The sequence below is a fragment of the Corvus moneduloides genome, chromosome 1 (genome assembly GCF_009650955.1).
Source record: "Corvus moneduloides isolate bCorMon1 chromosome 1, bCorMon1.pri, whole genome shotgun sequence".
Lineage (NCBI taxonomy): Eukaryota > Metazoa > Chordata > Aves > Passeriformes > Corvidae > Corvus > Corvus moneduloides.
The window spans coordinates 108,909,630-108,931,818 of record NC_045476.1 but is presented as its reverse complement, the minus strand read 5'-3'; the positions used below and the strand labels follow the sequence as shown (position 1 = coordinate 108,931,818).

Below are 22,189 nucleotides of genomic sequence, written 5' to 3'. Positions count from 1 at the left end.
GTTAAGAGTTGGAGAGGGAGACTCAAGCAGATCCCTCCAGCTTTGGCCAGGCCAGGCAGCACTGCTTTGCTGAGTGCTGGAGTTAAACTGTAGGGCAGAGAAGATATGGGTCCTTTTTGTAATCGTGGCTCCGCTCTTTTCCCACTTCGTTATGGGTCACTACAGCTTTACTGTGTTAATTGACCATTACCCTGATTTCCAGTCATTACTTAGAATTTCAAATTAATCTGATCAAACAGAACATACCTCGTGAAAGTAAACACTCATTGATCTACTTCAGTCTCCAGGGTATATTTTAGGCAGTGCAGGCTCATACAGATTCTTTGATACTTGTATCTTCAGATACTTGTATTATTTCTAACAGAATGCTTTGCATGTTTTAGAACTTGTATTTTTTATGGGATAACTGGAGCTCTCTCATGACAGATTCTGCCTTTTATGCATTATGGGCCACCATTACCACCAAAGAATCCTTCCACCTGCACTAAAATATGGAACTTTATTTTTACCCCCGTATAAATTATTTATAATAATTACAGCATAAAAGAGAGAGGGGAAAGAACTCCCTGGCCTGCTGTGCCTCTTTTAGATGCATAAGGGCCACACACACATTTCAGGTGTATTCTCCCTCCCCATACATAAAAGTAATCTGAACACCCCATCTGTGTTTCCTGGTTTTGTTGGACAACTAATTGGATTCCTCAGACTATTTTAGACCTTAGACAGGTTATACCAGTATAATTATGTGAATTATGGGCACAGGGGTTTTTAACCAGTGTAGATGTGCTACTGTGAGACATAAATCATTGCAGAAAAGGTCATTTGGTTTTGTCTCCCAGGCTGGAGTAAGACACTCCAATCTATCTAAGACCACACTGATGGAAGGAGTGTTTCCAAGAATAATTAAAGTAAGGAAGACAAAAAGTTCTTTTTAAATGGAAAGACCAAAGTCTTGAGGGACAAATTCCTTGCAAGTACACCAGGTATAAGCCCTTCATATCAAAGCCCTATTATTATTGGTAAATACTTTTAATACCAGCAACATGGAGATATTGCTCTTACGTTATGAACTCTCAAACACTGAGAGAGAGACACTCAAACATGCAGAGAGACACTCCTGATTTATTTTGCACAGTCTGTCCTCAGCTCAGCTCAGCTCCATGGGCCTGCACAGCACAGGAGCTTCAAACACTGACTCCTTCCATGACTCAGCCAGGAACACTGTTTACTCTCCAGCTGCATCTGCACAATTGTTTGTGGCACAAAATAGATGAAGGAACTGATTAAAGAACAAAGGCAAACAAATAAACTTTTGGGATGCTTTGACTACACATAGGTGACACAGATCCCAGCAAAGGTGACAGCACAGACATGAGAAACACACTGTGTTTTGAATGAATAACCATGATGCACAAGGCTTGCTTGGACAAGAGAAAAAACATGTTTACTGCATTTCTAAGGCAACTCCAAGTTCCCTCAAAGAATGGTGAAACAGTAAGAAAAGGCCTGTGGATGGGTCCTATTAGTCAATATCTCCTGAGCACAGGAGATAAGCTCTCGTCCTTGTGACTTCACTGCTGAACTCAGAGATCCCACTTTTGTCAGTGCAGCACAGAGAGAAAGGGTGGCCAGGATGTGTGCTGACACAAGCTACCTACCTGGTCAGAGAAGCACCATGAAACTTCACCTTCAGAGGCCCAAACTGCCCAGGGGCATCCACCTGAGGGTGTCCTGTCATTGCATGATATGGGGCTGTGTTCACAAGTCACTTTGGGAGATTTTGGGGTTTCTTTCTAGCTGACAGTCCCCAAAGAGTTAAACTGCAAAAAAGGAACAGCCAAAGGAGAACTTGCCTTCCTCAGAACTTAAGAGGAACAAAAACTAGACGGCTGCACTTTCAGAGACCCAAACAGATGGGACAGGAGGTTCCCAATATTACAAAAGGGGTCTCAGACAAGCAGGTCTGTGTGACTGAAGATCCATGAGTGGAAGATGATAAATTTTTGTTCAAGCCAGCAAGTACTGTGAGAACAGAAGTGAAGAGAACTGAGGACTTCCAACCCACTGTAATTTCAAAGTTTTTCTAAAGTGAGATCCACTAAGATAAAGACCAGTACATAAACATGCGAGTACAGGATTCAAGAGAAGGGAAAGGATCAATTGTTGTCTTTTTTGAGCATGAGAATTTTCACAAATGGCCAATGATGCTGCATTCCTTTTTAATATAAAATGAATTGGCAACATCTAGAACTTTCTTTACCATCTCAGTAAGTTTCCAAATCTTCACCAGCTTCACACAGAGTTACAGAGTACCCTGCAAGTGGCTTGTTTTCAAATGAAGCATAAATACTGTTTTGCAGGCTCATACAAAAATGCTTAAGCCAGCCCAGCCTTAAACTGAATTACACTCACAGAAAGCTGCACCTTACTAAGCTTGGACTAGACAAAATTATGGGCCTTTGAATTCCAGTAACATGAACTCTTTAACTGTCTGTCATAAACAAATACCCTGACTTGTTTTTAACTGCATTTTCTGGTTCCTCTCTGACAGGTTCCCATATTATACTTACATGGGGAATATTAGCATCTATTTGATAATAGTCCTCAGACTCAGAAGGGAGTCTCCAAAATACTTAGATCTAAATGCAGATCTTCTTATCCTGCCTATAATTGCATTGAAACAGGACATACTTTTCTCTTCCCCTATAACCCTACACATGCCATAGATGGTTGATCTGTAGTACTATCAGAGGACTCAAAATAAAACAGAGGCAGATCAATATCACCACTGTAAATTTCAGTTCCTAACAGCTGAAAGGAGTCAGTCACATCTTTGAACTACCAAGTCATATGAGTCACCTAGACATACAAGTTTCTCATCTCATGATCATGCCAATGATTAAAATAACTGAAATGGGAGAGGAGGAGTGTTTGAGGTTGAGAGAAACAATTCATTCTTCCTCTTTGCAAAGCACAACCATCATTTTCTACCAATAAAAATATTCCAATCTGCAACCTTGTTTACATTTCTTGTAGCAAGATAATACAATACTGACCATGCAGGTCTGAAAAAAATTTTCATACAAATTAAGTCAGCATGGAGATTTCTATGTATGAGTTTTGTTTACTATGGGACCTAGGTCACTCATTCATCTTTGTGAAGCAGCAGTTGCATGACAGTTAATTTTTGGTCAGAATTGACAAACACTATTATTGAACTACCTAAAAGTGATTAGTTAGGTAAGACCTGGGACTTGAAGCCATTGAGCAACAGAGACCATCCACCTGTATTTGTGTCCTAGACAAGAAGGTGTGGCTTAGCTACAGATAAGATTCCTGTTAAAAGTTGAGTTAACCTTTGGGATGAAAGGTGAACATAAGTAAGAGAAAGATACTGGTTCAGGAAGGGCGCTGGCTCCTTTATGTACCTTCTACAAGACCTGCAGAAAAAGGCAGTGAGGCAGTGACAGAAGTTACTGTCATGGCTTGCAGGTACAGCTGACAACACCTCTACAACACCTCTGCTCTGCAGAAGGGCTGAGGTAAGCCTAGCACTGGCAGTAGCAATTTGGCTATGATGATGTTCAACTCTGGAAGAAACGACAGGGCTAGGATGGCAGTTCAGCCCAGCAAATATCAGCACAGAATAAAACTTGCTGTCAAAGCCTTATGAGGCTACATTTACATCTAGAATTAGAAAAGGGTGTTGACCTAGAATGATGTGTAATACCGGAACTGGGTTTAGGGTTGGGGCTCAAGCCAGAAGATATTGATAAATTGCAAGAAAGTACCACTGGGTTAACATGAAAAATGTTGTTGGCTTAAACCATCTGACTGCAGAGATCTGTGGGATAAGGAGTGTGATAATGTTAAGATTAGGAGTGGAATTAGGGTTTCAGCATACTCTGGAATAGGTTGATAAACTGCATCATCTTGTTTCAGTATCAGGGAGAGCCCCATGCTGTGATAAAGGTGCCACATGACAGGACTTCCCACACCCTTAGCAAGCCCAACACTACCCAGCATGCCAGGCCTTCTTTGTCTATATTCTCTGTTGACCAAGGCTTCCCAAGGTGTATTATGTGCTGTCAACCTGATGTGCTCCTGATCCCTTGGGATTTCTGTGTATGTACACCTGTGTCTTGTGTACATGCACAGCAAACCCAGCACTGCCGACATGTACAGATTTCCTGTACCATACGTGCACAGTGTGTGTACACACAGTGGATGGGGTGGGGGAGAGGGACTCAAACAAGGAAAGAAAAACAGAAACAACAGAAAACATCTGTCTGAAAATGTCCAGTCTTTACTGTCTCCATTTCTCCCTTCATTTGCAGCAGGGCTGACACATCGGAAATATATCAAAGACTAAAAGCTTCTGGCAACCAATGTCTCCTCTCTTCACAGATGCATTTTTAAAAACAGTAGGTCAAGTCTGGGCAGCAGGTTGGTCCTGCCAAGGAAATCAGAAGCTAAATCAGCCAAATATACCAAGTAGCAGCACAAAAGCTTGTCTGTGTCTTCCCCATCGGCTTTGCCAATGATGATCTTGGCAGTACTATTTAGCACTTACCCTTTTCCCAGTTCTTGGGAATCAGTGTTTGCCACGTTACTCAGCATTTCCCAGGCCAGGAGGAGGATTCAGGACTGACCTTGCTTACTTCACATTACAGAAAAACCTGACACACATCTTAACTACCTCTGTGTTTTACTCACAAAATATGCTCACCCAAATTAGTGATTAACGGTGAAAAGTTCAGTCTTAGTGGCACGCAGGCCTTGGACCAGACAATGACAGTTTTTGGAGAAGAAGGAACAATATAATCACTTTTCAAGGACAAAATCATTTCCAGATTGGAGACTACATAGTCAAAAACCTTAAAAATCAGTATTAGTAGCACACAGGCCATCTACCATTTTCCAAGTTTGTGATGTAAAGAATGCAGGGGAGGCAAGCACAACAGTTCTCAACTCAACAAGCAAATCTACTTCAGCATTCACTCCAAATTGTGAAGGAAAAAGCTTCACAGTGAGTCTTGCCAAGAGGGACTTAAAAAAATTGAGCCTCATGGTCACAAGACCACACACCACTGTTGTGAAACAGTCACTGGGTAAATAAGGGTGTAGCCTCTAACATTTTACCACTGCTGGAGGGGAAAAAAAAAGAGAAGGCAACATGCAAAAGATGGTCTTACCCCTAAAAAGGTATTAAGCCAAGAAAAAAGGATCTTGCAAATCTGCACTCATGTCAAAAATGTGGCAGAATGGCTGCCATTCTAGTACTGACAATGCAGTAAAAACACTGAGTAGGGAATAAAGGTAATTTGCAGAATTAAGGCTGCAGCACATAATTTAGGCAAAAGCAACAACAGAAATAAAAGAGAATTCCAAGGGATGGAGGAGTAAAAGTTAGGATGATGTACAAATGACAGCTGAACTTCAGTTTACTAAGATGAAGTCACAGAAGCAGTACATGTACAGAATGATATAAAATTATTAACAAAATATGATGAAGAAATAAAATGTAAGATGCTGATTTTAAAACATAACAAACAGGTAGGTACCTCAGACTAGCAGAGATATTAACAAAGCCGAATGAAAAGGATGGCATTCCATGGCCTTAACCATTGAAGAAACCTGTTGAATTTTCTTACTGCTTTTGTGTTTCAGGGACATGTACACCAGTGTACCTAAAGCAGCTCAGCAAAGTTTTCCAAACTTATCTTTTATTGTTTGCAGAAATCAAGTGAAGAACTTGCAAAATAATCACTTCCACAAAGCCACTGCCTTCAGCTCTGTGTATACAAAGGTCTTGTCTGCCTCTGCACTAAGCAAAACTTTCTCTTAACAATCTAACTTAAACTGTCACCAATTCACAGCATTTTGCCAAACTGGGAGTAAAGAGGATGTATCCCATCAATCTTCTACATTTCCTCAACACTGTCTGCAGCAGTTTCATGGGGGCTGAGCAGGGTGCTGCTGGCCCTCTCTGGAGCAGGTAACTGGGTATCAGGGAGCAGCAGAGGGAGGAGAGAGCAAACCACCCGCGCGCAGCGAGGGCTCCGACTCATCAAGGCTGGCGGTGGCAGAGGCTTGAAGGGCAGAGCTCTTCAGCCAGCCGGGCCCTCCCCATCACAGGGGAGCCAAAGGCCATTTCATTTGTTTCTCCCTCTGGCCTCTGCTTCTCTGAGGGAGGGAGAAAAAACAAAGGCATTAAGCATTTAGCATTACTTCTGATGCAAGGAGGATGCAAAAGCATCTCAAAGTTACTCCCTCTCCAAAATCCTTAAATCCTAGGAGCTTCTCTCTACTGTTAACCCAGCAGAACTGAAGGGTTTTAGTGAGGTCTTTTTTCTGAGTGCTAATGTGTTCTGATGGGCTATTTGGGACATTCTTCTAGTCTCAGCTTCCACCCTGACACTTAATTTCTGTGGTGCACTTAGATATGACTTGCATTTATGAAGAAGCACTATAAATGGCTCGATCCCCTGGTACAAGTTAGCATAACGTTTTCCAACCTGTATTAAATTCTCAGATAATTTATGAGTTAAACCAATTATACAATTTTTTTTCAACCACGCTTATTAATACCTCTGGCTGTACTAAGAGCTCATTGGGCTCTAAAACATGCACAGAAGATTAATCTGTACAAAACAGATGGTTAACACATTTAAATGATTATTCACAGTAGCCCAGATAACATTAAAGAACTTGTCACCATTAAAATTCATAAGTTATATTCCCAAATTTCACAACTCAGGTCAAGAACTGCAACCATAATGATCACCAGTGAAATACTGTGTCCTGACTCACTCCATACAAGTAAGCTACTCTTATAAAAGCACTCCTGCGCTTCAGGAGGGGAGGGTGGCAAGCAAAGGAACTGATAAGAAATAATTACACTAATAACCTGCTAATGAAAAGGTGAATTAATTGAAACACACCATGAAGTATCCAAGATTACACAAAGTAATTCAACAGATGTTTACACTGGAAGGCTGACTATCCAGTGCAGGAGTTAAATCAGATTGTGATATTAATGGCACATCCAATGCTAAAGTTGATCATGGATTTTCTGTTCCCTACTGTCAAACTTGAAATAATACTACATGTCATTTTCACAAGGAAACCATTTGAGAGGACCAGGGAAATCAGAAAATGACATAGCCAGTATCACACAGAACAATAACACAGAAAACAGAGTTAATTTTCTCATTGACAGAACTACCATATAAACTGCCCACTACTGTACCTTCATGACATCTTTATAGGAGTGAATGGCCTCAACTTCCTCTTTGTCATCATCATTGTCATCCTCCACTCCTTCATCCAGAGCATCATATCCTTCATCCCTACTCCCATCTGTTTCTGTGGCATTAGTCATGTAGTCAATAAGCTGCTCCAGTGGAGGACTTAATTCCCGCTCTTCATTGTCCTTCAAACCATAGTCCAGGGCTTTATATATAATAATCCCTAGTGATTCAATAACCTGTAAAAACAAAGAAGAAAAATATATTAATGCCATTTACATGAATGAATAGGTCAAGTGAGGAACAAGGTTTTTTGGTGTTTGTATAACAAACTCCGTCACAGAGAGGGCAATAAACATCAACGTCAAAGAGAAAAATTATCTGCTAATACCTACAGTAGCACTTGAGTAATACAGCATAGAACAAGCAAGAGCAGATCATACCACGTACCTACCACTTTCTTATTTCAATACCTGAAATAAAAATCCATCATTTAAAAACAAAGCAGGACCTTTGAAGGTTATTTTCCCTTTTTTCTTCTGATATTACAAACCTCCAAGTAACATTACTCTACTTTTTAAGACTATATTGCACTCACATGATCTTTTTTTGTGGGGCAGGTGGGAAGAAATTAAAAGAAAGAATAAACTAACATGAGATACCTTCCTCTTCCCACAGCTTAATGGCACTTGGAAACTGCCCTTCAGTTTCTGCATCTCTTCATTGACCTGTGAGGTGTCTGGACACAGCTGTGGATGTCCCAGTATTACCCACTGAGCACTGGGACGGCAGCCCACACGAACTCCTTTGCCTGTTGCACAGCTGGTGGAGGCACACATATTCCACTGAAACTACCAATGACTGTATTCCATAGTGATGAGGTAGATGAAAAATCCCCAATTTTTCATTGAATTGAGGCTTCTTATTTGTGCTCTGTCAAGAGCAAAGCAAATTGATGACCTCTTACTCAGTGTGAGCTAGGAAAAGATTGTCATGACCATCCCACAATGCTAAATGCACATTTTCTCTCTTGGCATTAATTATTTTCCTTATGAGCTTCTAGAATTTTCAAGATGTAAAGAGATGGCATTTCAAATTGAGGAGTTTGAAAATGGGTATTAATGAAGAGGGAAGGGAAAATGGGATTGCAATAGTAAACCACAAGAAGGTAATGTCACTGCTGGAAGATCCTTGTCTGACAATGGAAGTAGGACTGGAGCTATTGCATGTAATCTCTGATCTTCCTTGTGTGTTGGGATAGATAGCATGTCACACAAATTAGCAGACTCCAGTGTAGGAGTAGTAGGCACAGCAGCAACTTTAATAAGAGGAGCATTTCTAAATATACCAAACCTTGTCATCAAATGCCATTTTCTCTAATCTGCCCTTCGGAATGATCCTGGTTGACACTTTTTACTGCAGAGTTTTGAAATTCTATTTGGGTAAATAGGACAACACAAAGGGATTCTTAAAACATTAAATTTTACTCTAGCTGCTTACTTATTTCAGCAAAGCAAAGTATTTTTGGTCTGAGAGGCTGGAGGTTAGCAAAGACTTAAAATCGTTTCCCATTAGTTTATCTAGACAGACAATTTAATGATTGCTGTAGTCTGACAGCTTTACACTTGTGTACTCCATTCCTCTGTTGAGATTACTTTGCAGTGCAAATTCACTTTGCAAGACAGTGGCTAATAAACAAAAAACAAATTTAAAACCCAATACATAAAACTCATTCTTTTATAATTTATTTCCAATAATTTTGGTAACTTGGTTCAATATAAAAATTTTGCACGTGCTATTCCCTTGAAATGTGTTTATACATATTTATTAAAAAATGCAGTTAAGGAAAGTGATTAGGCAAATTAGTGAGGAAGAAAAAACTGTAGTAATTTTTTCAGTTCATAGAACAGCTTCTGACTTGGGAAATGCTATTGAGACAGGAAAGTATACCAGGGAAGCATCGCTGCTTTCTTGCTCAGTTCTCATACCCTTCCCCTGACTTCTGCCATGACCCACTTAGGAGACAGGATACAGACCTTAAAAACAGCTCTAACAGGTTAAACTTATATTTGTAGTATATCTTGCTCACTTCTTATGGAAGCTATTCTGCAGTAACTGTCTTGTAAAACTTGCATTGTTAAAAAAAAAATTTGAAAATGTTGAAGTCACACAAAGTAAAATATAGGAATTCTAATGGTAGACGTGTTTCCTGTAACTCAGGTCCTGAGTACAAATTCCAATATAAATCCCTTCAGCAACTGAAAGGGAACAAAGAATACCAGTTTGAAGGAGACTGAAATGAAAATGAAGTATAACTGAATAATCTCTTTGATACTTTGAGCACCTGGGAATAAACACAAGTAATTTCTAACTTTAATAAAAAGTACATTTGAAAGGGCTTAGCATACATGAAGACTGAAATGTCCAGATCAGATGCAAAGAAAATTATGTCTTGTGCCATGCAGTGATGGCTGCTGAACACAGTTTCTGGATTTTGCTATCAACACTTCAAAAAAATAGAAGAGGGGGTGGATAAAGAAAGCGTACTCTCTTTGCCTTCTTCTGTTTGGGAAGAGGATTAAGGTACTCAAAAGCACCGTGGCTAAAACTGGATGACAGCGGCTGCTTTCTTTGATGTATCAGCAGTGGGGCTTTTGCAGCTCAGTAATATGGTTTGTGCATTTTTATGTACTATGAACAGATTTCCTAATACATGCAAAGCTGACACAACACGAAAGCCTGTAACAACACCAAGTCAGAGCTATAGTTCAGTCTCTCAGCTTCTTATTTAGGAGATGGGATCAAAACCATATTTACTCATTGTCTGTCTGTATCACAGATTCTTCTTGCTGAAAGACAAAGCAGCAAACAACTTAACTAAGTAACTTTGCCTTGAGTTGCGTTAAAACTGAAAACATTCAGCACTTTCAGTAGTATCAGTTTACCAAGGATCCTGTAAACCACACAATTGCCATATGAATATCAAACAAAAGTCACAGAATTGTCAACACTTCTTCCTATGGATAAAACTACTAATGCAACTTCATACAAATGAACTTTTAGGTCTATATAACTAGAAGCAAAATATACAAGTCAACTGATTGTTACTTTAATGCATGAGTGCTGTCACTTTGCCTGTAATACAAATCAAATACAAACAAAAAAAGGAAAAGCTGAATGGATGAATTGATAAATAAGTGGGGGGTTTGAGTTGGATAATCAGGGACTGTCACTTTTAATTTTTTTTTTTATATCAATTATTTACAAAGAAATCACAAGTTCTAAACTGTACTGTAGGCCAGCCAACAAAATAAAATAAAAACACAAAATAAAAACTTTTGGCACCTAACCAGTGACAAGTACTGACATAGTTTTCAATTACACGTGAAAACAGAGCTATATTAAGAGAAACAAGGGTAAGAATGGACCTAGTGAAGCTTTTTTAAACCACAGAGTTGCACATTGACAGCCCGAAACAACTGCATGACACTGAAATAAGTGTCATCACTAACAATAAATAATGCTGCTCGATTCAGGTTAAAAAAAAAAAAAAAAAAAAAAAGATCTACCCCTTGAATTTTAGAACTCATTTGTTCCTGATTGATTGAAATTTCAGCAAATGACCTGACCTCTGGAAATCAATCATTGGATAAATAAACTTAAAAAATAAACAAGAAAGTCTGCACTATTAAGCTTTACACCTTCTCATCAAGTTCTTTTGAAAGTCATGGCTTCAGACCAAAAAAAACTCCAGCACAAAAACATTTCCCACAGACTGAACTTGTACTTTGCTGTGCTGAAATCATTAGTGAAAGGGCAATTTTGTCCCACCATGAGTATTCCTGCAGTTTCTACACCAGTCTGGACTCATATTATATAGTGTTTTTCTAATAGATTGTGATAAAAGTTGCTGGAACACTTTGACTTTAAAAACAATGAGAAAACAATACCTACACACTCCTTTTACACACGTGGCAAAAACAAAACCCAAATTATTCAGATTCTCTTCATACACAAACACTGCCTGGAACTTTCCATTCCTCCAACACATTGAGGCATGCTTCTTCAACAGGGGTTCATTAGTGTTCTACGTCTTTCATATGACCCAAATTATGCCCTTCCAATGAACTCTGCCCATTTAACATTCTTGAACTCTTCAAATATACAGCCTTTGTACAGGAACCAAACAGGTTTGATACTTGCAAAAGTGCAATTATTGCAAGCACTTCACTTGGAGAAAAATCCTTTTTTCCCCTCAACATATGTATCTCCCCGATTCTTGCTGGAACGTAGATGAGAACAAGCAGAATCCACATCTCACGGCACACACAATAGGGCACTGTCTGAGCTTTCATCCCCTTCCTAGGCCTGCCTCAACTTTTAAACAAAGCCTAAGGACAGGCTTGTACTTATAGCAGCAAAGGACTGTTTTTCAGCTCAAATGCCTGTCCCTCCCTAAAGCTCTCCCTTCCTCCAAAAGCCACTCAGGTTTTGTGTCCCTAAACTTGGATTAAAGCCACTGTAAAGCTCCAGCTCCTAAGGTGAGTTAATTAACTTTGAACTTTCCCACAGGGGTCTCAGATAATGGCCACCAGCTCCAAAAATATTTGCATTATGACTGCACTTTTATGAATTCCACTAATTTTTATTAAAAAAGTGAAGTACAATAATTATTTTTAAGTTCTTCCAGATTTTACCTAGATCTCCAACACACTTAATGAAGGAGAATCATTCTGCCTCATGGTAAGAGTACTCAGGGCTGGCACTTCGTAGGGCAGAGCTCCTCTCCACCACCAACTCTGGCATCACCCATGGTATTAGGCAGCACTTGGTCAATCTGTAAAGACTAACCTGCCCTAATGCTGACTTTAACTTAGCCTGCCATGAATTCAACACAGTGCTTCTGACACCGTAACACATGGCATAAACACAGACACAGACACCCTTGAAGTCAAGAGTTAGGTATCTTAAATTTTCTATGACATACTACAAGACAAACACACACAAGTTTTTGTGCTCAGGTTCTGTAATATGGTCCAAAGGACTGGCATGTTAAAATGTTATGAAAAACCAACTTGTTCCTCTCCAGCTAGCTGACAAAGGGAAAAAGCTTTCGCTCTGGGTCTCGCTTCCACTTGTAACAAAGTCATTCGTTGTTTCTTCAGCATTCAATTCTGGAACTGAAAAAGACCAGGCTTCTAGGAAAGGTGAACAAACAAAGGGGTTAGGATAACCCCACGTGAATTTTTTTTTGTTCTTTAGCTCATCCCGAGGTGCCCTACATAACTCTCAGGAGCGCCTCATGGAATTGCACGTCTAAATAGGACGCTGTGAGAGATGCGCTGCTGTCGCTGCACACTGTGGGTACATTAATGGAGTTTTCACCAGAGCATTGCCAAGTGGAAATGGGGTAGCATTACCCAGGTTTTAATGCCAGGGGACACTGCTAAATTTAAATATGACCTTCACTAAATTAGAGTAACTTGCAACAGACTGTCAAATGAGAACAGTGAAAAACTTTCAAGTGCTTCCAGGAAAGCAGCAAGGATTTGGACTATTTCCAATGAATCAAATGAATCACTCATTTCCAAAGAATATAGACATAAGATACAGCATTATTTAACTTCTGGGTGATGCTGGTTTGCTATGGAAATAACTGAAAGGTACTGCTTTCTGCAATATAAGGCGCCTTGTTTTTTAAAAGTCAAAGCAGTAATGAAAGCAAAGAAAAAGAAAATCAGAGTATTAAATAAATCCTTTTCATGACGTTCAGTCTGGTTTAGATACATTCAGAGTTAGGAAATTTTCTCTACCATATTCAGAGATCTTTTTCAAAATGGTTTTATATCCTGAGTCTTTGAATGCACTGAGTGGGCAGAGATACCTACTTACTGAATTCTTTGTTCTATTCAGGTGTGTGTTAAAGAGATTCAGTGCAAGAACTTCTGATCAAAGACACAGAACAAGCCTGAAACATACAAAGGGGATGCTAGCTTTTTTTTTGTTTTCGTTTGTTCCCCCCAAAGTGAATACGTGAAAACTGAAGCAGTTAAATGTTGTTGGACACAGTTGCCTCTAGGAGTGTAGCAGTAATGTAACTGTAAGTTTATTAAGGATCAAGTGTAATACAACTCTTCAACTTATTCAAAGGTTTTGATAATTATAAACGTGGTTTTTAGTTGTTAAAATTGCACTATAGATATTATGTAAGGAGAACTATAATTTATTAGCATAAATGAAAGTAGAATTTTTTCTATTGTAACAGTCTCAATTTACATTTTATCTGCAGTGTTTCATTGTAAACACAGAAACAAAACTGTTAATTTTCTTCTAGCTTTTGTTCAGACATTATAATCCCAAGATCATGACAAATGGTTACTCTGTTACCACAAAATTTATTCAACCTGAAGGAATTTCACCATACTGTCAGTTCATACCCAGAGAAAAACAAAATTAAGTTCCCTAATTTAACTGTGGAAGCTTCAGTAATGGCTGAAGCTTCAGTAAAAGAATTAGATGCAATAATTAAGTAACATAGATGGTGAAAGTCATTTGAAAGTTCTTAAATACACCTATATTCATATCAGGGCTTCAAATACAGGTCATGTGATCTTGATCCCATTTAAATAAGGAGAATAGGTTTTTTATCTTAAAAATGCAATCATGTCACAAATTTCTATTCTAGTTCTGTTGTCTTTTATTTTAAATTTTATTTGATAAAACATAGCTAAACATATACATATCGTTTTTTACAGAAATAGAAAACAATGAGGTGAACTCCCCAGGTGAGGGAACAGAAGGAGCGAAGACTTCACCTGACTACCAAAAACATAACAGACCACAGAAACACCAGTGGGTACAAATTGTGTAAGAGACAGAAATCGCTATTTGTCACATCAGCCTTTTGAATAATGCTTTATCTAGATTACACGAGGGTATCAGATTAACTGCAGCAAAAGATTTTGCAGTGAGAGAGAGAAGTAAGCAGCTCAAGGAAAACTGGCACAAAGGAGAGCGAGACTAGTTCCGTAGCTCTGATCCCGAGAATTCGTGTGCGACTGGTTTAAGTTTGGCTGACGTTGCACACCTGCCAATGGTCTGTCAGACAAGACATAGAAGATAGATAATAAAGACCTTACAGGAGCTTTGGTTCAGTTCAATTTACGGTACTCACAAAGCAATGCAAAGTCAATGCCACTTTTATTCAAAACATCACAGTTCAACTACTCTACTCCAAGAGTCAGTTTGCATGAATTTTTCGGCCTACCCCATGGCTTTCATGTCAACCACTACAGTTGCCTGCTACAGACTTCACCCCCATTTAATTAATCCAAAAATTAAAGTGAGTAAACACCTGCTGCAATATAAACCATTTGCTCTCCTCTGAGTCAAGAACTTTTTCACGTCTTTTCCCCAAAATTAATGACTACAAAAGCCAAGCAAACAAAATATCAGTACAATGAAAGCTATTCTTTTAAATACAAATTCTTGATTAGTTAGAGATTTACATTTGCATGTACATCTTACAAGCTTTCCAGCAGCAGCTCACAACAGACTTTATAAAAGTTAGGCTGGTTTCACCATATTTGTCAGGGCTATGCCTGCATTTCAAGCATTTCACAGATGATGAACTTCACAGAGACAGATGAAGCACCTGAGCAAGGTTTACACAGAGTAGGGAACATGACAACTCTTCTGGTTTGACTTTAGCTTTCCTCAAATCCATCTTCCTTCATTCCTGGAAAAATATGTCTTTCTGCCTCCTAACAGACTTCTCTTGTCAGTCACATTGTCCTAATTCCAGGATTCCATGCATAAAATCAAATATGTAAAGGAAGAAGCCCAAATGCAACCACTCACCAGGTCCTTTTCAAAGTGATGTGCCACAAAAGAAGGCTGGTATATGCTGCTCCTTTCTAGTGACTGGAATATTCATTAACCACACACAAAACAATACTAATTTAACACTGCTTGTCTTAGAGGTACTGCATATTAATGGCAAGTCACATAACCACCCATAAGGTTGTCCTTTCTATCCATGCCAAAGGAGAAACTTCAAAGACGTCTATGGGATGTTGCATTTATCATGTAGCCACCTAAGACAAACCATGCACAGCTACCTCCACTATCTTGTGGAAGGTCACTCAGCCATATCAAGGCTTCTTTCCTAAAGAAACTGATGGGAATTCACACGTACAGCCTGTGACCAGAAAGGAAAAAATTTGAGACTCTTACTGAGAGTTTTTTATTAGTCATATGTGTAAGGGAACTTCATCCTGACGTAAGGACATACCTTGATTATGAAATGTGAATTTTCACATGGACTGTCATGAGTCCAAGGAGTTACTAATGGGCCAGACACATTATTCATTTAGGTAACATATGATCTCTGTCATGCAAAATATTACTGCAGGCTGACAAAGCCTCTGCAAAGATCCTGATTTTATGAATATTCTTCCATGCCCTCTTCCCCATAAAAAGCAACATTGGACACAGACATTTGGATCACTCAAATACTCCTCCAAAACTGAATGCCTAAGTGAACATAATATATCTGAGTAATGAGCAAGGGGAGCTACTGCAAAATTACCTTCAAGCTCTCAGAATGGCCTTACTGGAAAGACTGATATTTGCTAAAATAATTCAAAGAAGCACAAGTAGGCACTGTTGACAAATTATCTACCTCTAAAAAGACATTAGCTTGACATTATTTTTTTCAGGTCTGAAATTCAGATACAATCATAGCATGGAATGCTGAGTACCTTACACCAAAAAGCAACAGAACGTGTGGCTGAAACTCAGCAAAAAGCTCAGTGCCTGCTCTTAGGGCCACAAAACCCCAGAGAATCCATCGACGAAATGGCACTCGCAGATTTCTATTCCCTTCTGAATAATGAAATCGCCACAGAAGAAATCCATATTAAGACACACTCTATCACAGATAAATTATATAAAGCATACAGTTTATAACCTCAGGCATGAAGTACCTTAGCGCAAGATATTCCAGCACCTGTCAGTTCTCAAAGTCATCGAAGTGCTGAACTGTGACAGTTTATAATCCTTAATGGAACAGCCATACTCCTGGATTGCAAATTGCTGAGCATTGTGTTAGTGCTCTCTGCCAATAATGACAATATCTATGTATTCTAGTACAGTGATGATAACAAAGATTTGCTTTCAGTCACAGGTCAAAAGTGTTATGCTATTTAAAAAAAAAAATCATATGGATTTTATGCTTAGCTAAAAAAAAAGCAAATCAACATCAACAACAACAACAAAATCAACCTCCATAACAAAACCAAAGCATTCCTGACTCTGGCTGTCTGCAGAAACCTCTATCACACAGCCAAATTTTCTACAATGCTCAGCACCTGACCTTTGAATAGAACACAGATATTATCCAGATAACTTATTTAGTTGCTTAGGTGGCAGCCAAGTTATGAGATATCCAACAACTGGTAGAGAGGGATTAACTCCAACACCTCCATCTACGTAAGACACACAGGTTCTTGGGAACAAAAACCCACACCAAAAAAAGCTATATGCATATCAGCTAAACAGATTTACCGCCTCAAAAATCTATAATAAAATTATCTGCTCTATTCAGTGAATTTTGTACTGCCCGGGAAACTGCCTGGCAGTCTCATAAATTTAGGCCTAAAAGAGCCAATCCTGAGTTTCTCCTGTGCTGAGACCTTGTTAATGGATGTGCTAAAGTTCCTGTACAAGCCACTCTCCTGTCCTCAGCCCAAGAAAAAGAGAGGCAGGTAAAGATGTGTATCTGAGGTAATATGGTAGCAAGGGGAAAGGAGAACACCAGGACAGAGTGACCTGTCACATCCACAGGAGCTCTAATGCAGTCCTACACAATTCATCCCTGGATCAAGGATTCACAACAAGCTCCCCAAAGCTTCTTCACTGGCTTGCAAAGAACAGAGCTGAGCTCAGGTGTACAGGGATTATAAATCCCTTTGGATGTCTTATGTTTTGGAAATGAAAATAGTGCTGCAATATTACCCTGTCTTTCTAACCACATTATTACCCTTTAAATGACAAAAAGAGATCCCTACCCAGAAAAAGTAAGTCAAGGCATTATATTAATACTATGCTGAGTTTCCTGATTTTTTGAAAATATCACACTTTTGGGTTAATATCAACTAAAATTAAGGGTTTATAATGTCCAGGTAAGTGTTGTCATAGCACCTCTAAGTCAGAATACAATTTCCCCCACAATTTCCTTGATGCAAAACAGCCAAAGACTTCAAATCCTAAATTTAGTCACATCTTTACACCCCCAACCTCTCCAGCAAAATAAGCTGCACTGCCCTTCCAAAACACATCACAAAGCACAGGCATCACCTCTTCTATCCAGTAATGGAGCTAGTTTCAAATGTAGGAAGTGTATGGGGCAGAAGGTCTGTCCTGTGGGGTTTTCCTCAATGCTCTTTCCCTGTGAAACCTCACACTGGTCATTTCCCCTCTCCTATAACAGTTTTACCACCTACTATATGAGGATATTGACCCATTTTCAAAGCTTTGGATAAGAAGTGCTGTGCAAGTCTAAATTACATTTCTGCATGACATGCACACAGACTTAAACACAGCTGGAAGTGCTTCTAATCATCCAGTTTTCCATATGACTTTTGTTCCCAATAAAGTAGAGGAAGGAAAAATGAAGAGAAGTACACGCCTGAGGCTAATGGTTAGGCTTATCAGCTGGGTGCAATGCAAAACATAAAGCTGCTTTTCTCTGAGAATATAAAGCAAGATGTAAGAGTGGTTTATTTAAATGTAAGTAGCACAGGTAGCCAGAGAAAAGAGTTACTAAGGTTAGAATATCAGATTGTTCTAAACTTCACAGGAAATAAATTCTGACAGCATCATCCCTTTGTCTTGTTACACCAATGTAATTATACCTACCAGTCTACACTCTAGAGAATTAATGTCTTGAAGCTTAAGAAATGGGGAAAAAAGCAAGGTTTTAATGATTTTTGACACGGTGGCTTTAAATTTTGACCCTTAATTTAATTAAGTGTCCCAAATTATTTTTAATATCCTTTAACATTTTAACATTTTACAAACTCTACCATATCCACACAACCTCTTGGGAATACCTTTTCTAACACACACAGTGTGACAGTTCATATTACAGCTCAAAAAGAAATTGTCTAGCAATTACTAGACCAATCAAAATGAAAAAAAGGTTGTTTCTTCAGATAGTTCTCTAACAAGTAGAAATTTTTTCCTAGAGGGAATAAAAAAATTTAATTAATTAAAAACAAAAATAAACAAAAACACCCCCACCACCAAAACAACAAAAGACCAAAACACCACAAAAAATCCAACCACCAAACAACAATGTAACAGCCAGAAGGTCCATTAAAGATAAAATACTAAATTCTGCTGGACTTCCATAGGAACCCCAGTTTTGGAATAGCAAAAACATTCCCGCCTAGCCAAGAAATAAGTTACTTAAAAATAATGTCCTTGGACTGGAGAGATATTCATTTGATTCCATCAGAGAATCGTTTTCTCTTGTTCTCTTATTTTGTAGCCTCCCAAAAGTTTAAGAAATCAAGAATAAAAGAAAAGCATCATTGTATTACAAACACATGCCTATTCTCTGACTAAATGAGCACAGTCATCAATACCCTTGAAGGAGTTAAAGATCTTCAATTAAATCAGTTTGAAAGAGCATCTACTCAACTACCTCCAGGGACTGAAACATTCAGTACTTCAAGTGGAACTGAACAATTTATATCTGTGAATGCCGAAGCAGAGAGTGACAGCAGAACCTGGTTTCATTTTCTTTTCATTAACCCCTTTGCAGGGATTATTCGCACCAAACAGGCAGCAACGGGTGAATGTTACTTTATGCAAAGGCAACACCTCCCAAGGGAGAGGAGTCTTTAGTGAGGATCAGCACCACGAGGAAGTGTTGGACAAACTGCCCTGACACAACTTCAGAGAATGCTGCTTGTAAGGAATTACTCCTTGCCAAACCAGAGGAGTGGGTGGGTGTCATCCTCCCTGCTCCGCGTACCCCCTGCTAACATCACAGGGCTTGTGTTGCCGTGTGGTCTGACAGCTGACTTAGCTGGGGAAAGTCACATTTCCCTGACCAGCTCAGGGAAAAAACAACCCCAACCAAAACCCCAACAAACCTAAGCCCCAACTCCCTGTGCTTGTGCAGATGCACCCTGTGCTACCAGACATCAGTGCTGGCTTTAGGGCAAAAGAAAGCACAGCACAGAAGAAACTTCAAATCTATTCCTACCCATAAAAGAAATGTCTGTTTTAACTGGAAGAGCTAAAATTAGCCTTAACAAGGAGTGACTGCATGATTGCTTGCCATAACTATTTAATATATTTTGATAAAATGCTTGGTGTAATGTAATCCTTACTCTAACAATTTTTCTATGTTTTTACAAGACGTTGTCTTCCCTAATCTCCAGTTTTAACCCATGAACATTGATTTTTACCAAATACTTGTTATGATAGATATAGCTAAGACGGGTAGGTTGAGCTACCTAGAAAAATGTAGGAGGTTTTGCTTTGTATAGTTAAGATTAAAAAAAAACCAAACCAAACAAAAAAAAAAAAAAACCCCAAAATAAGAAATGTTTGGTTCTTTTAAAAATATGATATTAAGATGAATCAAGTAACCCAAAAGCAAAACACAATAAAATAAAAATGTCTAACTCAAATGATAATAATAATATTTTAAACTAAGATTTATTAGCAAGAGAACTCCAATAATGTTAGAGATTTCAAAGTGGAGTAAAACACACCAAATATAATGTGTTCTTTTAGATTTTTCTTTAAATTGAATTAAATAAAATCCCTTAACATCGAGTTTCTGAGGATTTTTCCATTAACACTCAAAGGTGTTTTTATGGAGTAATATGTGACATTCCAACAAAGCCCAGGTGTAAACAAGATAGATAACCTTCCCTGATCACTGCCGTTATCTAATTAAGCCAACAAAAGTGTTCTACCAGAAGAAATTAAGCTTTTCTCTGTCCTAGAAAGCTCTCTATTTTCAGATGGGAATGAATAATGTTTACAATAATTTTAAACACATCTCCCAGCTACAACACCATGAACTGACCAACCAGTGGGACTGTGTGTCTGACCTAGAAACTTGTACAAAAAAAATTATTTTTTTTTCCCTTATGCATAAGGTACACCTCAAACTGTGGATTATTGCTCAGTAGAAAGAAAGCATGGCCTCAGGAAGAAACTTCCTCCAGTGAGCAGAGACTTCTGTAGTTGCTGCTCTTACGGGAACATTACATGAAATCTGTGTTAGGCAGGATTGCCAGCAGCCATCACAGGATAGAGACTGTAACAATTCCAGAGGAATTTTTAACTGAAGGCAAGCCTTAAGATTCTCAAAGCATATGTGATATTCGCCCACATCTCTCTAGTCATTTGACTGCAGCTAATTTTTCTGTACTGATTTACAGATGCTTCCTCCAAACATACCTCATCCTACTAGGAAATGCCCAGTGAATTCTCTATTGGAGTATTTTATTCTTTTCCAAAGAGTTTCTTTAAAAGAATGATGGTTGAATGTTAACATTAAGCTGCCCACAACAGACCACTCGTCACTGCTTTCTAAAGAACAGCAGCCATTAAGCCTAAGAGAGGAAACTTGTGATGACTATCAGACCTACCAGATGTGCTACCAATTTACCAATTTTGCAGTATTTGTTACTGAGGGCCCATTTTTATGTCTCTTGCTCAGTCACACTTCTGGACTGGATCTGTTAAAAAAAAATCATTCTGTTCTATACCTCACTAATTAAGAAGCAACTGCATACAAATTGTAACTGCATACAAATTGTAACAACTGTTTCTGCATTCATCACCCATCTGGTGATGAACATTTTACGATGCAGAATGATGTTTTCAGGCTTACTGTGGGTTGCTAAAGTGAGGAAGCACATGCTTGGATAAAGCACCCACAGTTAGCAGAGGGTAATGGAGCACTTCATTTTTCAAGCAAAATGGCCTTTTGTTAACCTTACTAAAACAGATTTTTGACCAACCACCTTCTCCCTTGGGGATCTCACCTTAATGTTTACACTGACTGATCAGAACAATACTTTTGAAGTGAACCTCCCCATCATCCCTCTCTGAGCTTCTGGCTTGCATCATGGAGTGCTGTGCAGAATGGAGCTCCTTTTGGATGAAGCTAAAACAGAAGATGAAATCCGAAAGCTCACCTAAGGCACTCATTTTGCCAATGGCACACTCAGCCTAAGGCTCTCCAAAGAGAACTCAGCTGGAATAAAGCAACTGGGATATGTTTTCCATGGACACGGGGTCCTCAACACACTTTTTTGCTCTACAGACTTGCAAAATGCTATTTGTTAATGCAAAAGATTGAGTTGAGACTGAAATGTCATAAATACCCTGAATGCAAGACTAAAAAACAACTGAAAAGTTGTAAAATAACCACAAAACTATTAAGCCAGTACAGAAAGATTAACAGCAGCAGCCAGTACCTTGGGCCAAATTCTGTAACAAAAAAGCTGTGGTTGGGCAGCTCAGATACGCTTAGGATTTTTTCTTGTTGGTACAATATTGTGAAACTGAAAGTAATTACCATCAGTGTAGAATTACCAGGGGACTGTAATAACCACCATAATGTAACAGATCTAAAATATAATTTGGAGCTTTGGATATTAAAAGGTAAAATAACACAGGTACACCTACACTTCAGTTCAAACTTACACCTGCTACCCACTTTTCCTTACCCTATGTGAAAAAAATCCTATGCAGACTAGGCCATGGATACTTTAACCTAAGTTAAAAAAAAGAAACTAAAAACTAATGGGGAGTCTAACACTCATGACAAGTGTTGTGGGGTTTTTTAAATAAATACCAGTATACACATTGCTCAGCACTCTATTTGTTGTCTTTTAGGACAC

The 22,189-nt window shown here is 38.7% G+C and overlaps 1 protein-coding gene across 1 annotated transcript in view; it reads right to left on the bottom strand.

The window, feature by feature from the left end:
- SPIRE1 (spire type actin nucleation factor 1) overlaps window positions 1-22,189 on the bottom strand; it is a 128,161-nt gene that overhangs the window by 65,311 nt on the left and 40,661 nt on the right. The window contains 1 exon segment of the mRNA XM_032121519.1: window positions 7,253-7,489. Coding sequence (XP_031977410.1) covers window positions 7,253-7,489 — 237 coding nt within the window.